Source organism: Pan paniscus, chromosome 3, assembly GCF_029289425.2.
Source record: "Pan paniscus chromosome 3, NHGRI_mPanPan1-v2.0_pri, whole genome shotgun sequence".
Taxonomy (NCBI): domain Eukaryota; kingdom Metazoa; phylum Chordata; class Mammalia; order Primates; family Hominidae; genus Pan; species Pan paniscus.
Window position 1 is genome coordinate 119,115,522 of NC_073252.2, and position 18,855 is coordinate 119,134,376.

General features: G+C 39.3%; 1 protein-coding gene across 2 annotated transcripts in view; it reads right to left on the reverse strand.

Moving 5' to 3' along the window:
• Nucleotides 1–1,463: 1,463 nt before the first annotated feature.
• QRFPR (pyroglutamylated RFamide peptide receptor) overlaps nucleotides 1,464–18,855 on the reverse strand; it is a 54,620-nt gene continuing 37,228 nt past the window's right edge. The window contains exons 2-6 of one of the 2 annotated variants that reach the window (XM_008969487.6): nucleotides 15,391–15,549; nucleotides 11,758–11,819; nucleotides 7,775–8,010; nucleotides 5,417–5,514; nucleotides 1,464–4,514 (exon numbers count right to left, since the gene is read on the reverse strand). In XM_008969487.6, coding sequence (XP_008967735.1) covers nucleotides 4,294–4,514; nucleotides 5,417–5,514; nucleotides 7,775–8,010; nucleotides 11,758–11,819; nucleotides 15,391–15,549 — 776 coding nt within the window. In that variant the 3' untranslated portion in view covers nucleotides 1,464–4,293. Of the gene's footprint in view, nucleotides 4,695–5,416; nucleotides 5,515–7,774; nucleotides 8,011–11,757; nucleotides 11,820–15,390; nucleotides 15,550–18,855 lie in introns of both variants that reach the window. The other variant, XM_003816419.7, reaches the window with a different exon arrangement.

The following is an 18,855-nucleotide window of genomic DNA, read 5'->3' on the forward strand; positions in this document are numbered from 1 at the left end:
AGCTGATAGACCTTCGTGTTGTTTCCAGTTTTTAGTGATTATGAATTAAGCTGCTATGAACATTCATGTGTTTTAATTCCTCTTGAGAAAATATCCAGGAATGGAATTTCTTTTCTTTTTTTTTCTTTGAGATGGAGTCTCGCTCTGTCACCAGTCTGGAGTGCAGTGGCACGGTCTTGGCTCACTGCAACCTCTGCCTCCCAAGTTCAAGTGATTATCCTGCCTCAGCCTCTGGAGTAGCTGGGACTACAAGCATCCGCCACCATGCCCGGCTAATTTTTGTATTTTTAGTAGAGACAGGGTTTCACCATGTTGGCCAGGATGGCCTTGATCTCCTGACCTCGTGATCCACCCACCTCAGCCTCCCAAAGTGCTGGGACTACAGGTGTAAGCCCCTGTGCTTGGCCAGGAATGGAATTTCTGGGTTGCAGAATAACTGTTCAATTTATCAGTTAATTGTTTCCCACATAACCGTGTCATTTTATATTCCCACCAGCCATGGGAATCCCAGTTGCTCAACATCCTTGCCAACACTTTTTAACTTTAACTATTCTAGGGGGTGTGTAGCACCATCTTACTGTTGTTTTGTTTTGCCATTTGTAATGACTATTGATGTTGAGCAGCTTTTCATATGCTTATTGATTTGTGTTTCTTCTTAGGTAAAATGTTTGTTCAAATAATTTGCCAAGTTTATTACTGAGTTGTGAGAATTCTTTATAAATAATGCATTTGTGGTCTTTACCAGATGTGTTTTGCACATATTGTCTTATAATCTGTGGCTTGCCCTTTCATTTTTATAGCATTACCTTTCAAATAGCAGAAGCTAATAATTTTGACAAAGTTAATTTTATTAATTTCCTTTTATGCTTCCTGCTTTTAGTGGCTTATGAAATCTTTGCCTAATTTATGGTACCAGGATTTTCTTCTATATTTTATTGTAGAGGTTTTATAGATTTAGCTCCTATGTTTAAGTATATGGTGCATTATGAGTTAATTTTTGTATGTAGTGTAAGAATCAAAGTCCTATTTTTGGTACTTGAATATCCAATTGTTCCAGAACCTTTTGTTTTAAGGTTATCATTTCCCCCATTGAATTATGCTGCTACCTCAGCCAAAATAAGTTGATTATATATTTGCACCTTTTCTTCTGGTATCTTTATTATTTTGCATTTAGCTAAATATCTATCCTTAGGCCAATGACACATTTTCTTGATATTTTAATTTATTGTAAGCCTTCAAGTAACATAGTATAGGGCCTGAAACTGGGTTTCTCTTTTTAAAATGGTCTTGGGACTAGTAATTAATCTTTAATCAAACTAGTTCAGAACACTGGTGTTCTGAACCATACCAAACTATGGCAAAAAAAGGAGCTACCCTTCATAGTATAATCAAAAGGGACATGAACTGTGAATATTTCTCAGAAGATCATATCTATTTATAGAGTGGAGAAAAGATACTGACCTCTTTTTGGCACAATGATCCATAATGAAATAAAAGGCTTAGAGGTCTGAGCGGTGAAACGTACTTTTTTACTGCTTTCACAAATGTTTTACCTAAATGCTAATAGATGAAAAACTAGTTTTCTGTACCACTCCCAACCCTACGTCCTGGATCCAACAAAACCTTTTCAATTTTCACTCCAAGCACCAGGTAAAGGAAAACCAGATGGATAAAATGAGTGACAGGCAGCCTGTGGCAGAGACAAAAGGGGAAAAAAGCAGATGGCTGAGTAGAAGACAAAGGGAGTAAAAGACTCAAGGGACTGTAAAGTCGGGGAAAAGAGAACAAAAGGCAGTAGTCAGGTTCCTTTTGCAAATCCAGGGTGAACTCTCTATGCACTCACAGGTTGTGTTATATCAGTGTCTGGACTCAACGTCCAGATGAGACTCACAGCTTCTTTGGCTAATAGTAGGACATTTTCAGGAACAGATTGGACCACATTTACCTTTTGAACCTTTATAACAGAGCAAAGGGATTATATGTTTAAAGGACAAAAACAGTGTGCTATTACTACTTCTGTTTCTAAAACAGCTTTGATGCAATGTAAGCAAATTTTTTTTAAAAAAACCTTTCATAAGATGTCTGGAAATTTTACAGTAAATATTTAAGGTATTACCTAATATCTAAATATTTAGGAATTAAAAGAAACTTCTAACCTTAATAATTACATGGTCAATAACAGTGCTGATTTATCTGTTTTTCATTAAGTCATATTTAGAGCATGTATACACCAAATGTAGAAAGGATTATATGAATATTTACCGACTGAGTAAGGATAACCAAAATCAGTGAATCCAATTCATTTTTAATGGTTTAATGTTTAATGATAATCATTGTTTTGCCATAGGGTAACTAGACATGACAAGCAGTTTATATAAATAACCCATAATTAGTCCACTTCAGTAGAAACTAAACAATCAGTCTCTCTCTTTTCTCTTTGTGAATTTTGCAGTGTCATATTGACAATTTTTCATAATACTGCACACTGCTTCATCTTTGTCTTTTTCAGGCATGCTTCACTGACACATATAAAATTAAATGTCTGTATCTCGAAGATCCCAATAGTTCCTTGGTTACCAAATCTTAAAGCTTTACCTGTAAAATGTCCTATAGGCTCTTAAGCTTCTCTTCCTTTCTATTACCTGGCTGGGAGAGTAAGTGCTAGAAAACTGGAAGCAGAATAAACACTGGCTGTGAGGTTGTGGCTGGACTTTGGGAGTCTTAGCTGTTGAAAGGAAAATGACAGGGTGCTGTGATGGTGGCCTCTGTATCCATGACATTTGGGAACCAGAGAGAAGATTGAAGAGACAAGGATTGCACTTAAGAGGCTGGAGGCTGGGGGAAGGAATATGGGTGGGGCACTCTATTTTCTTCCTGACCTAGCTCTTGAGGGCCAGCCTTGGGCACAGTACAATTTCATGGGCTTGGAGTTGATTCACTCCCTCATCTACTAACTGCACAGAAAATTCCTTTTATATAAGAAATCCCATCAGTGAAAATAAGGGGCTTAAAAAGATAACCCTATGAGATAGTTTTGTCTAAATATATCACAGAAATGAGGCTCCCCAAACTTTCTTCTTTTGATTAGAGAAACCAGTTACAACACAGATATGAAGGGAAAGTTGGGCAGGGGTTGGGGAGAGTCTCAGAAAGGAAAAGAGAACACAAACGGGAGATGTGAGACATGGGGAGCTTATGCCTCAGAGCTTGAGGCTGCTTTAGAGTACAAAGGGCTTGTCTGCTCATGCCTCATTTTATTCTGGCAGCAACTCCGTGAAGTGGAGGGGGCATCACCTCCAGTTTACACAGGAAAACATGAAGGCTTAAAAAGGCGACGTTACTTGCCAGTCATACAACAAGGCAGCAAGGTAACTGGCAGAACCATACAAAGCTCCAGTACAGGCATCTTCCTCTAAGTCTCATTCATCCGTCACTTGGCTGCTTCTCCCTTTGCTTTGACTTTATGATTGTGGCACAGACCTCATGTGTAAGAGACTGTATTACCTAAATTCAACAGTGCACTAAAAATCACATTACAGCATTGAAGTATTAACTTAATTTTCAAGGAAGAAGACATTATTTTAAGTTATTTTCTTATTCAATCTAGCAATACATAGAAAGTCACATTACAGTGACTGCGTGGGAGAAAAACTGTTAGCTAAGAACCCTGATTTCTGTACAAGATTTTTAAAAATCCACTGAAATAATCTTAAAAGTATGGTTTACGAATTTTTCAAAAAAAATTTTTTTGAGACGGAGAGTCTCGCTCTTTCGCCCAAGCTGGAGTGCAGTGGCACGATCTCGGCTCACTGCAAGCTCCGCCTCCCGGGTTCACACCATTCTCCCGCCTGAGGCTCCCAAGTAGCTGGGACTACAGGTGCCCGCCACCACGCCCGGCTAATTTTTGTATTTTTAGCAGAGATGGGGTTTCACCGTGTTAGCCAGGATGGTTTTGATCTCCTGACCTCGTGATCCGCCCGTCTAGGCCTCCCAAAGTGCTGGGATTACAGGCATGAGCCACCGTGCCTGGCCTTCCATGTTGCCTTTTTAAGGCTAGTCAAGTGAAGCAGTGGGAATGAGAAGGAACACAAAAAATCTGTTAAGTGGTTGTGATCAATTGGTTGTAAACATCACTGCACTTGGACTAGCCTCGTGTCATTTTTTAATGGAAACATGATTTGTTTTCTTCTTGTCATCATCTTAAGAATAAAAAGAGTATTTGACCTTTGCTCAAAATAATTTTCTCTTTGGGTTACAATCTGAAGGGCATTAATTATGAAGATATTGTTATAATTAATGCCCACTGTCTAAGGGAGAATTCTCAGCCAGTTCAGCCCTAAAGAGAGCAAGATGTCGTTTGAGCTTTTTCTTCTCCTCTGTCTGTTCACACAATTTGACTTCAATGTTGCCATCACTGAATGCTTCTCCTTTGGTTTCCTCCACTGGATTCTCTCTGAGGGAAAACTTTGCTTTCTTCCGCATCATCGTAATTCCTGAATTTCCATGCCTTTGTGCTGGAGAGAAGGTTTTATTTACTATGCAATAACAAACTGCAGACAAAACATTTTTTTTGAAGTTTTCATTCATAAATGCATAGACAATGGGATTACAGATGGAGTTGGAAAATCCAATAATTTGCACGATAGCAAAAATCATCTTGATTGTGACATCATCATATTCCTTTTCAAAATTACCTGAAATAAAGTAATATTTTAGAATGTACGCTTATTTTAAGGAGTATAAAATAAAACTTCTGTTTGTCACCTGTCAAAGACTTAAACTTGTACAAGTATCTAAAGGTGTGAAAAGTTCTCAAGATCGTTTTGGGAGAGGCATCTGATATCTGAATAAAAATAACCTTTGGGATGAGTCTTCACTTAGAGAATCTAGGCTTACATGCATAGCCTGGTGTCCAGCATATAGTAGGGGGCTTATCAAGCTTATCAAGCATTGCAGCTTGATAACTTCCAGCTTCATGTAAACTGGAAGCAGCAGTAACCCTTCAAATGTTCACTTGACTTAGAGAAACAAAATCATACTGAGAACCATGGTAAGTCCTGGGTTATCAGAAAGAATATACTGCAGGTCTGACTGTTCAAGTCAGGGTTCTAAATGGGAAATGCTCATAGGATGTCACTCCTTTCCCAAAGTTTAAATAGCCTAGGGAGAACAGAAGGAGTAACATGGGAGAGGAATATCAAAGCTTTGATCTTCTGTAATTATTAAAGATTTAGTCATAGTCATACACAATGACCTACCACATAATGATCTTGTGATCTTGAAGACATGAAAGAAACATATGAAATATTAGGTATTTGATTATCCAAGTGAACAGCAACACATTTCAAAGATTTGTTGTCTATTCTAGCAGGAAATGAATGAGAATGTCTATCAAATGAGAATGACAAGCACTCACTGTATTCAATCATCATATGGACAACATGGAATGGTGCCCAGCACACAGCAAAGAGAGCCACCACTGTCACCATCATAATGACAGCTCGTTTCTTCTTCCTAAACCCACAAGGAAACATTGTATTAGTTAACTTCTCCTTGGCAAATGTGCCAGCTTGATAGCAAAGCTATTAAAGTCTGAGCTTAGTTCACTCAAACATAATTTTTAAATTAAGTTCATGATAGGTTATTTGTGGGCTGATTATCATCTTTTCCTATTGATATTACCCTCACATCATAAATGTTCTTTGAATGTCTGCTCATTATGGATCTGGCACTCTGCTAGATGCATGACATGGATAATGTCATTAATTTTCCCAATAAGGCATTTGATAGATGCAGAAATCGAGACACACAGAAGGTTAATTAATTTGCGAAGTTAGATGGTTAGTAAAGGCTGTATCTTGGATGTGAATTTAGGAAGTCTAACTTCTGTGACTTCAATATGAAGCTCTTACTCACTTTATATTAAACAGCATTCATGCCTGTGGTAGTAAAATATCAATATTTATAAAATATGGGCCAGGTGCAGTGACTCATGCCTGTAATCCCAGCTCTTTGGGAGGACAGGGCAGGAGAATTGAGTGAGTCCAGAAGTTCAACACCAGCCTAGGCAACATGGCAAAAACACATCTCTACCAAAAAAAATTATGAAATATGGGAAGCTCCAGGGATATAATTTAAATGGATATCTATACGATATATCTTGGGTTTTTGTTTTTGTTTTTTTTTTTGAGACAAGGTCTTACTCGGTTGCCCAGGCTGTAGAGGAGTGGTGCAATCATGGCTCACTGAAGCCTCAACCTGGGCTCAAGAAGTGATCCTCCCACCTCAGCTTCCACGTAGCTGGGACCACAGGTGCATGCCACTACACCCAGCTAATTTTTAAATTTTTTGTAGAGACGGGGTCTCACTTTGTTGCCCAGGCTGGTTTCAAACTCCTGGGCTCTAGCAGTCTTTCAACCTCAGCCTCCCAAAGTGCTGGGATTCCAGGTGTGAGCCACCACACCCGGCCTGATATATCTTACAAATATGATTAACCAGGGCTTCAAACTAATTTTCTCCATGACTTCTGTAGAGAGGACTTACATCTGCAAGAGCTCTACACATTTGCATGGTGCTTTAAGTTTATAAAAACTCATACTCATTATCTTATTATTATTATTATTATTATCATTATTGAGATGGAGTCTTGCTCTGTCACCCAGACTAGAGTGCAGTGGCGTGATCTCGGCTCACTGCAACCTCAGTCCATCAGGTTGAAGCAATTCTCCTGCCTCAGCCTCCCAAGTAGCTGGGATTACAGGCACCCACCACCACGCCTGGCTAATTTTTGTATTTTTAGTAGAGACAGAGTTTCACCATGTCGGTCAGGCTGGTCTCGAACTCCTGACCTCAAGTGATCCACCCACCTCGGCCCCCCAAATTGCTATGATTACAGGCGTGAGCCGCTGCACCTGGTCCATTATCTCTTATTTCAACATGGCAGCTCTTTCTTTCAAGGAAGTGGGAGGAACCAACTTAACGATAGGTCTCAAGGTGCGGAACAGTCTAGGAGCCTCTGTACATTGACAAGAAGGGTTTCTTTATTCAAACTGAGCACTAGAGCACTAGAGATCACTGCACACTTGGAGAGATGATAAAATCCCACCAAATCACCAGACTCCTCCATTTAAGGCTTTTTTTGCTTTGTTTCTAATAGTCATTCAGTGTAGGTTATTAAATAAATGATATGGACTACAAGTATCATAGCAGTAAGTCATGTTTTAAAATTTCTATTAATGAATAAATTCAGAAAGTAAAGCCCTTAGGTAAAAATAAATCAATAATAATAATTTAAAATAAATAGCATGCTTCGGTTTCCAAAGGATTTTCATACAGATCAATCTCATGTCTTTTAGCATTATCCTTGGGTGGGATTAACTAAGGATGGATGTTATTATGCTCCTTGTACATATGAGGGAAGCAGGGCCTTGGGAGTGAGACTGATGTATATCTTGTGGCTGGTGAGTGATAGAGAGAGTGCCAGGGTTCTGACACCAGCCCACAGTCTTCCTACCACATCATGTATGTTCTAAATTCCAAGTCAGTTTCTACCTATAGCTGTAACTTCCCAGTTGATTTGCGAGCTGGTAGTCTTGTTGTTTCTTTCAGACACATGTAAAGCTTCAAGAGTTTAAAATCAGTCCATGCCCTAAATTTGAATTGCAAAGGATGCTTAGACTAAATTACCTAGAGTTTCTGAGAGCCCTGGCAACCATCCCTTCCAGCACAATTAATTAAAAATAATTTAAAGAGGTGAATATTTCATTAAACAGACCTGGCTATTTTGGACATTTCTTTTCCATGAATAGTTCGAAGCACTGAACCATCCCCAACTCTTTTCTTTATCCAAAGTTCATAACCAATTTTACTGTACAGAATAAGCATCACCATAAGAGGCAGGAGGAAGAGGATGACAAGGATGAAGGTGGTGTAGATCTTCTGGTGCACAGGGCTGGTCCACTCTTCTAAGCAGCAGATGTGTTCCTTTTCATATAGGAAGTCATATTTGATCTTCATAATAAGAATAATTCATTAAAAGAACCAGTAGTCAGCATCAAAAGAACAGAAATCAGCCAAGTATTATTGCAACACAACATTTTTTAAGTTCTTTCAAATTTGTCCCCAGCACGTATTTCAAATGAGATACATTTTTCATTGTTCTTTGGTGTGAAGCATAGTTTTTCCACTTCACTGCTTAAGTTCTTAAGAGTTTTATACCATCTTTTCTATTCTAAATGGAATTCAGGTCCATAGCCTGTTTACTTTCATTTATTGTCTTTCTCAACTTCTATTTCCACTAGTCACAAGTTTTCTATTGACTGAAAGAGCACTATATTTGCCAAAGTATATACTGAAAAATATTTTGCAATACATGCTAGGTAGTCTAATATTAAATTATTTTGCTTCTTCAATTGTTGAGATAGATTTTTGACAAGGCACGAGACATCTTTCAATTGAAAAGTACTGAAAGCTGTGTTTTGTTACTGCTACTTCATATATTGCAATGATCAGATTGCTTAGAAAGATATTAAAGAGGCAACTGACAGCTTTTATCCTGAGATGAATGAGAAATTGGGATTCAAACTATTGCCAATATACAAATATTCAGATTGTACCTGCTGGTTTATTCATACTATTTCTGGTAGACTCATCTTATAAGCTCAAAAGTATTATTAACAACAATAATAAATAATAGAGAGTGCTTTAAGGGCTAGTTCAAGAACAAACTAAATATTTAAAGCATATTCAGAAGTCACTTTTTTGGGTAATAGGAATAAAAACGAGAATATTTATCAAAACCATTCTTATTTTAGTTACTGTGGAGCTGAATACTTGGGTCTCAGACATATTTCTGCCTACATTCCCAGGAAATTTTATCACCAGTCTTCAATGTGAATTGAATGAGGGACAGCAACTTTTTGGTTACTCATCAAAGGTAAGAAAATTCAAGTTCTGACCTAGGTGTTACTTACAGATGCAACTAGGAATAACACTCACTGAAAAATAATCTCAAGATTCAAACTCTCTGGAAATAGGATGTTAAAATGAAATTCATTCCAACTCCATGGAAGCAAAGCATGCAAAGGCCAATGACCAGGGGGTATGGACTGACACATCTAAGAGCATGCTGGACTGGAAGTCTTGGATCAGGTTCACATAGCCCTAGGGACTACGGACTTCCTGACTTCAGCAAAGTCCTGACTGTGGACTTCAGCAAAGACTTCCTGAGGGTATGCTCAGATGGTTTTATGGAAAATTTCAGATCTCTGATCTTCAATTTCAGATCTTCTATTTCCAAACATACACTTCTCTAAAATTCCACTGCCTAATATCGTCCCCAAGTTTGAAGTGTCACGCTGGGTCTACATTCCCACTTCCTGTTTCATAATCACCCTTCTCCCAAGTTACAGAAATCACATCTCTCACCCATAATGAATCTTACCACGGGGCACCAAAACAAGATATAATTCAATGACTGATGTCAGTGAAGCCACATTGATCAAGGCATCATAAACACATGGCAGGGCTTTGTGCTCTTCTCTCTCTTAAATATATTTCTATTCAGGGTAAAGCCTGGCAGAGAAAAAAAGGTATTTGACAGGTGTTGAGAAGTTGTGAATTCACATTTTTCATACAGTAAGGAGGCAGGAGCAATGACAATTTTAACCGTCTCATTGCTTCTATCACCTGAAAATTGACAAATACATCACTCATGAGAGAGACCCCAGTACAAGTGAAGCAGAGAGTGGCAGTGAGAAATGCTGAAGGCAGGGTGCTTTGTATCATCCCTGTGATAAGTTCACACTCACTGCAAGCTCAGGACGATATTAGGCAGTGGAATTTTCGAGAATCGTACATTTGGGAATAGAAAATCTGAAATCGAAGAGTGAAGATCTGAAATTTTCCATAAAACCATCTGAGCATGGCCTCAGGAAGTCTTTGCTTGTCCTAATAGAATTTAGGAGTGAGAAGGTAGCCATGGGATGCATATTAATACATTTGTTTAATCAGATGTTTTCCTGACAGGAAGCAACTTTGACTAGACTCATCTGTTTGACAGTGAGGACTGGCTTTGCCAATGACATGACATGCATTTTCTACAAACACAATTAATTATGTATTTAAAAAATATTTAGGGTATTTTTTAAACATATAAAAACACTTTTTCTATATTAAATAAAACAAAATGTTTTTGTTTTATTTAAAAATGGATACATCTGTTTGTTTTCTATGGGCTAGAAATGGACCACACAATTTAGAACTAGAATGAATCATTATGAAAGGGCTCCACCAGTCTGGGCTTCCCATTGGAGATAAGGGCAGCATCCACAGACAGGAGCTGGCATGATCCCTTGCCAGCTGGCTGGAGGTCTCAGTGCTGTTATCTTTGAGAAGTCCTGAAGCAAACAATCAGTCACAGGCAATACTGTCACACCTAGAGGGCATTGATTCCAGTGACATCTGCCCCCTTCCTCTCCCCATTTTCCTCATCAGCTTCTGATGAGAGAGAGGCAGCCAATTGTATGGGGGGTGGGGGGGCGGGGAGAGGAGTGGGGCAGGGGAGAGAAAAAGAAACACAAGGAGAGGAAACAGAGAAGAAACTGACCATAACTCCTTCACATTTCTAGGCCTGAAAACTATTCACACTGAGGGAAGGGAAAAATTATAAATTGATTAAATAAGAGTATGATTTATGTAATTGTATTACTGGACAGGACAGTTTAATAACAGAACTCACACTATTCTTCTGAGTGAAAGTGACCAGAGAAATTTTATTATCTGACTGGAAGAGTTGCTCAAGATTTTTTCATTCATGATATTTCACCAAGAGGACTAAAAAAGTCCTTAGGTGCATTTTTCCAGGTAGCAAGGGATAAAATAAAATTACTTTCTGCTCTCACCTATGGAGTCCAGCTCATTCAATAAATTAGTTACATGAAAAAAAATCGGGTTACTTTTTGAATGTTCTCTTATCTTAGGCTCATTTGTTATCCTTGAGGATGACATGACATGGACAGTAAAGTTTCACATTTGCCTATCTCTACTTTAAAAGGTACAACGGGAAAAATCATTTAAAACTTATCTTAGGGGGTATGTAAGCAACCCCCTACTGTCTTTGAAAACTCCTGTCTGGGTAGATCACCTATGCAAGACATGTTAAAGGTCACCCTAACAGACAGGCTGGGCTGTCTGAAACTAGCTCAGCACTCTCCTTCCTGTGAAGCCCCACGCATGGCTGGGCCTGTCTGACAAAGGTGTGGGGAAAGGAGAGAGATTGATTAAGATGATCTCCTGATATGTTTCTAATTAGAATTTCAATGTGTCAATGAATAGGAGGCAGGTAAGACAGGACTTCTGAGGGTCAACTAAGTAGATAATTTATTACAATTTTTTTTATGTGACTTAAAAATAAAAGAAAAACCTAGAGCAATCATTCAACTCTTAAAATGTAAGAAAACATTTAGGGACACTGGGAAAAGCATACTCAGCTTGCAGGAAAATGTAGAAACTGACCTGTGTATTTTTGAAAAATTGTATTTTAAGCATTAGAGTCCTAACAATGTATCAGGAAGAGCTAGATAAAACAGAGAAAATGAACCTTAAAAAATCATTTTATTCCACTTGAAAGACCTCCAGTGGAATAGCTGAGGTCATACAAATTTGCTGTATTGCTCCTGCAGGAAGGAAAATAATTACAATTAAGAGGGGTGAGAAAATAGTTCAACAATATGATTATCCATCTCAGCTGGAGTCTACCTCAAGTTGTTGCACGTGCCACATGGGTGATCCTACGATGACTGCCACCAGCCAGACCATACCTGTAAAAGCGTTAAAGTCATGAGAGTATGACTCAGTTGAGTAAAACACATCCATGCATAATTATCTAACCCTCAAGATTCCCTATGCGAGGGCAGCTGTTCTCTGCCCTAGGGCAGTGCCATGGTCTCCCCCAAATTTCATGCTTCCACTCTTTCACCATCCTCAAAACTGCTGCTGGAATAAACTTCCTAAAACAAGTTTTAAACATTTAATAGTGTTTCACTGCCTACAAGATAAAACCCAGTTTCCTTAGCATGGCCCATTAGGTTCTCTACCATCTCAATTGCCTCTCTCTCCTCTTTCATTTCTGTCCATGCTCTTCACACCGCAGTCCTCTACTGAGGAGCCTGCAGTACTGGTTTCAGTTTCCATATCCCAGAATGCACTGCGCCACTCCCTGGCCACCCTATCCCCAGTGTCTATCTGTGGACTCATTTTCCAGGACTTGACTCAGAAATCACCTTCTCTAGGGAAACTTTGAAGGTCACTACTATTTCCAAATAAACTGACTACTAATTCCTTGTTGTCTCTACATGCCCTCTAGTGCAGTGTCTTCGTTGCCCTTACTCACTTCTCAATTTCCTCCAAACTCCTTGAAAGCAAACACAATGCCATTTATTTTTGTGTTTCCTCAAATAAGAGTCCTAGGAAAATTCCTGGCCCTCTGTAGGAGCTGATCCATGTTTGTGGAATGGATGAATAACTTTTAAACATAACATAGACCACTCTCTGTCACCTCTTTTTAAAATCAAATGTACATTTATCTTAAGCACCATAACATGGGCATCACATGTATACATATGTAACAAACCTGTACGTTGTGCACATGTACCCTAAAACTTAAAGTATAATAATAAAAAAAAAAAAAGAAAACAAACACTGATAACTTCAGAAACCAAAATGCTCTTTCCAAATTTCCTGTCTTCTACGAACTTGTTGAGAGGGATTGCTTTAATGATGTACTCTTAGAAAAGAAAAACAGGGATTAACTACCAAGAACAATTTCAACCCGTGTGTTTTAACAGACATGGAAGAGGACGGAACCAAGGGCCCCAACTTTGATTTGGGGGAAAAGTTTCCAGCTCGAACTCTGCTTGTTCTTTATATATTGGGTGGAACATTAAGAAAACAGTTTATTGCTTTGGGTTTCAATGACTCAATTAAGCCATAATTGGGGTTTATTATAAAGAAACACATAATTTGGTGCTGCCTATAAAAATTCATCATGATCCAATGATACCTGGCAGCTGTAGGACTCACAAGTCTGTCTGTCTGGCTGTCTCTATTTCTCACTCGCTCTTTCTCTTTCTCTTTTCTGCCTCCCTATTACCATACACATCTGTTCTATTTTAATCACATATAGTTATCTTATGTCCAATCATTTTTATGGGCTTTAGTACAAATTCTGGAGGAATTGAGTCTAATTTTCATAGCTCATTGCCTACCTTCCTGGATCTCTGGATGGTTCTGAGATAGAAGGGCTAGAGTTGGATGAACAATACTGACACAGTGACCACATCTGGGCAAGAAAGCCTGGAGGATCTAGGCCAAGCTTGTCCAATCTGCATGTGACCTAGGAAGGCTTTGGATATGGCCCAACACAAATTTGTAAACTTTTAAAAAAATTATGAGATTTTTTTGCGATATATTTTTTAAGTCATCAGCAATTGTTAGTGTTAGTGTATTTTATGTGTAGCCCAAGGCAATTCTTCTTCTTCCAATATGGCCCAGGGAAGCCAAAAGATTGGACATCCCCTTTCTAGGTCTAGGCAATCTCAGCTGGAAGGAGGAATGGGGCGTGACTGACAAACACTGACTGACAAGGCTGAATGACAGTGTGACAAAGCTACAGGAGACATTAGACCACAGTTCACAAAAGCTCCCATGGCGAGATGAGTCTAGTTGATTTTAAAACCTTCTTGTTTCCTATGTCTCTTTTGAGTAGGAACTGCCTTGACTGCCTATTATCAACTATGCTTTGAGATGTTGTCACTCCCGCTACTTCTCTTTCCTTTTAAATAACTCCCCTCCTCCATGTAATCCTTTCCTTACTTGCTTTCCATCCCCACATGCTGTTTTCAGGTGTTTTGATGTTGGAAAGATGTCAATTATTAAAATCCCAGAAATCTCTGAATTCTTAGTAGGAAAGATATGACATAAAATTAAAACTAACTAACTAACACCTTTCTCCCCTAATGATTCAGCTATTATTTTCAAGCTATTTAAAATGAATTTGGCATTGCAAAGCCTGCAGGGGTTCTTTCTGCAATTCCACAGCCCAATGCTGGCTAAATTCTTACAGCAGAAATAAATGTTTACTCATTCTTCTCAAGTGAGATATTAGTAAAAATTGCTTTATTTGATTATCACATTAGTTGCTTGCTACACCTCTGATTATTTGCTATATTAAATTCAAACCACTGTGAAGCACACTAAGGTTTTAAATGGCTCAATTATAATTACTGAATAGAGAAATGCTTCTATTTTACTGTGTTAGACTTTAGGGCATTGCTTCAAATTTACCATTTATCATGAGGTATGTGTTCATTGTGACTTGCTGACTCAGGAACAATTACAGCAAGCTGACGATCCAGAAATGCCTAAAGGAAAAGTATGAAGTGGATGGAATGTGCCTTTGCCAGGCATCCCCAGCACTCAGAACCCACTGTTCTCATGTACCCTGTCACTTTCTACCCTTGTGTACTCACCACAAGGGCAGCAACCCTGTTCTCCACTTTTCTAAAACCACATTTCCTGCTCCCTATCATTATCAACCTGCCTGGCCAGGTGCAGTGGCTCACACCTGTAATCCTAGTATGTTGGGAGGCCAAGGAGTACAAGGAGAGGCCAACGGGGAATGGCTTGAGCCCAGGAGTTCAAGACCAGCCTGAGAAACATAGAGAGACCCTGTTCCTACCAAAAATAAAAAAAATTAGCTGGGTGTGGTGGTGGGCACCTGTGGTCCCAGCTACTTGGGAGGCTGAGGTGGGAGGATCATTTGAGCTTGGGAGGCTGAGGCTGCAGTGAGTTGTGATCACACCACTGCACTCCAGCCTGGGCTACAGAATGAGACCCTATCTAAAAAAGAAAAAAAAATCGACCTGCCCTTGTTAGCTTGGCTTGGAGTCTTCTTATCTCAAGATGATAATTCCCAGCTGGGCATAGTGGCTCATGCCTGTAATCACAGCCCAGACTTTTGAGACCAGCCTGGGCAATGTAGTTGACACTCTGTCTCAAAAAAAAAAAAAAAAGATAGTTCTCAATCTAATGAATGTTAATGTGGCAATGCCACTGATAGGTTATCTTAGATTAGCTGAACGTAGTGCTTAAACGTTTAAGATGTAAACTGAAAAAGTATACCCAAAATGATACATTTTCAGTGCTGAGGTCAGCCTAAAAGAGAGATGGCGTGGAGATGAAGGCAAACAGGGAAAGCACTGAAACTCTCAAATTATATTCCAATGCCTACAAGTTAGATAAGAAGCTACTCTTCTAGTTTAAAAATATGGTTCTCTATTCTGTAATGAAGAATGTCATTCACACTGCCATTGGCACATCCAGTGGCCTCACCTAGCATTGTGAAAGCCCTTCGGTTGGTGTATTGCCACTTCATTTTAAAAGGATGCACAAGTCCCTGGTGCCTTTCCACAGCAATGCAGGTCATAGTGAGGATTTCTGTCACAACAGCGGTAGACTGGACAAATGGCACCATCTTGCAAATGAAAGCACCTGCAGTAAGGAAACAGGACAAATCATACATCAAAACAAAAAGAATAAAGGTTTCATCTGTGTCTTTGTAATTATCACTATCAGTCCATTCTGAGCCTCTGCCAAAAAGTTTGATAATTGTAATTACTCTGTAGACACAAAATAATTGAAAAACATTGCATTGGCTTATCTTTCTCCCTCTAACTGAATTTTATGTTCCTAAACGCTATGCAATTATGTATAATAAGACAATGAAAGGACAAATCAGTATCTAGCCATAGAAACAGTGGAAAAAAAGCAATATGACCTTTGCTTGGGGAAGAGCAAAGTCATTGTAAACTGGCCTCCTGGGCTCTACACTACAGAGTAATCTTTGATTGTCTCTTTTCTTTTGGCTTCCTGTCAAATCACAACAAAGAATAGTTCTCATCAAAGACTCCTATATTTCTTCTTTTATCATTTATTCTCCTTTGACTCCCTGTCTAAGACTTTATATATGTATTACACCTAAGACTTTATATATGTATTACACCATTACACTCCAAACTGATTTTACTTTCTCTAATGCAACGGTCTCAAAGTGGTGGCCACTAGGCAAGTTTTGGCCTGAAAACATGCTTTATTTGGTTACACAATAGTTTAAAATATTTGAATGTATTGTCAATCTTTTAAAATGTTTATACTATCTGTCTGGCCTCTTTACCATTTGGATTTGTGAGTCTTGGTCTGGCACCTCTGGTCTTGAACCCATGCTGCTTGCTGCTACCAAATTCATCATTCCCAGCTACAAGAGAATCATAAACTCAGGGAATATGAAGTTGGAAGACTCATCAGAGGTTATCTAGTTCTAGTTTATACCAAAAGCAGAAATTCTCTCTTCAACTTCTCTCTGAAATGCTCTGCCAAGCTCTGCTTAAATACAGGTTGAACATTTCTTTTTTTTTTTTTTTTTTTTGAGACGGAGTCTCGCTCTGTCGCCCAGGCTGGAGTGCAGTGGCGCTATCTCGGCTCACTGCAAGCTCCGCCTCCCGGGTTCACGCCATTCTCCTGCCTCAGCCTCCCGAGTAGCTGGGACTACAGGCGCCCGCTACCACGCCCGGCTAATTTTTTGTATTTTTAGTAGAGACGGGGTTTCACCGTGTTAGCCAGGATGGTCTCGATCTCCTGACCTCGTGATCCGCCCGCCTCGGCCTCCCAAAGTGCTGGGATTACAGGCGTGAGCCACCGCGCCCGGCCAGGTTGAACATTTCTAATCCCAAAACCTGAGATCTGAAATGATCTAAAACCCAAAGCTTTTTTGAGTGCTGATATGATGCCACAAGTAGAAAATTCCGCATCTTCCCTCATGTGACAAATCACAGTCAAAACACACAAAATTATTTAATATATTGTATATAACTACCTTAAGGCTACGTGTGTAAGGTATATAAGAAGCATAAATGAATTTCATGTGTAGACTTCGTTCTCATTGCCAAGATACCTCATTATGTCTGTACAAATATTCCAACATCCCAAAAAATCTGAAATCTGAAACACGTCTGGTGTCAAGCATTTCAGAGATGGAATACTCCATGGGAATACTCCTTGCTTTCACAGCCCCGCTTCAGGTCTTTTCATGGCTTTTCCTGCTCCTTGGAATGCTCTTCCCTGAGATCACTCCCCCACATCCTTCCCTGAAGTCTGCTCAAATGTCACTGTGATGGTTAACTCTATGTGTCCAGTTGACTGGCTTAAGGAATACCCAGATAGCTAGCAAAATGTACTTCTGGATATGCCTGCGAGGGTGTTTCCAGAAGAGATGAGTATTTGAATCAGTAGATGACAGGAGAAGATCCTCCCTTCCTAGTGTGGTTGGGCAGCGTCCAATCCACTGAAGGTGCGAATAGAACACAAAGGCACAGGAAGGGTGAATTTGCTCTCTGCTGAAACTGGAACTTGCACTTTCTCCTGCCCTTTGACATCAATGCTCCTGGTTCCCACACCTTCTGACTCAGACTGGGACCTACACCAACAACTCCCTGGGTTCTCAGGCCTGCAAGCTTGAACTGGATCTCCACCACTGGCTTTCCTGGGCATCTAGGTGGCAGATAGTGGATCATGGAACTTCCCAGTGTCTGCAATTGAGTGAGCCAATCCCTCATAATTAATCTCTCCTAAATATCTCTAAAATAGCTTATTGGTTCTGTTTCTCTGTAGAGCCCTGACTAATGCAGTCACCTCAATGAGGCTGACCTACTCTAACAATCATATTTGTAATTGAGCCTGTCCCATTCCCTATCTCCTCTCATTCCTCATCTCTTTTATTCTACTCTTTTCCCATTCTCTTTCACATGTTAACATACTGATATATAATATATATGCTGCTAATTTGTTTTTTATTTTTATTATTTTATTACTGTTTTGTTATTTATTTACCCCTACTAAAATATAGATGCCAGAGCAATAATTTTTGTCTATTTTTTTTCGCTGATGTATTCCCAGCTTTAAGAATGGCAATACGTTAGGCCATTAATAAATATTCATTGAATTGAAAAGAACAGATGAGTAGGAGGCTCATCACTCCTAAAGGCATCCCATTCTATTTTAGAGAGGCCCTAATTGGAAAAAGTGCTTTTAAATTCCACTCATTCCTAGCTTTGTTCTCAGAGTCTCAGAACTAACCAACTATCTTTTCCAAACAGTGGCTCCACATGTATTTGACAGAAGCCTTCGTGTCACTCCTGTCTTTCCTAGTTGTCGCAGCTGTTTCTCATTTGCTATGCTTTTCAGAACTTTCAAAAAGGTGAATGGAGAAGGGAACGCCCATGGACAATGCCCATGCACCAGGCAGAAGGGAACTCACCAATGTTCAGGATACGGCTTGGCCAAGGCAGAAACTGTGGAACTGTATCGGCTCCCCAAGTCTGAACACCCTCTTCTATAACTGAAACTGATGTTTACATCAGCCTTCTGTGCTAGACTTTTCAAATGGCTGGCTTCCGTTGAACTTGAAATCAACTTGAAATGAACTGGATCACTTTAATAGACATTTTGTTAACCCAAGACTCCCTTATCTCCTATCCTATCCCTAAGGGGAAAAACGTACTTAGATATCACTCTAGATACTCCCTTCCCAATCCTTTTTTGGGGCTCCAAATGGCAACCCAAGAACCAATCCCACTCTCTTCTATTCCTTGTTACAATTTCCCAAAACAAAATCCTGTTCAAACTTAAGGCTGTCTTTTGTTTAGAAAGATGGTTTAGATGCCAACGGTGGGAATTTACTTTCAATGTTAATAAAGTCCACTGTGTTTGAATAGTTACTATACTGTGAATAAATCAGTTTAC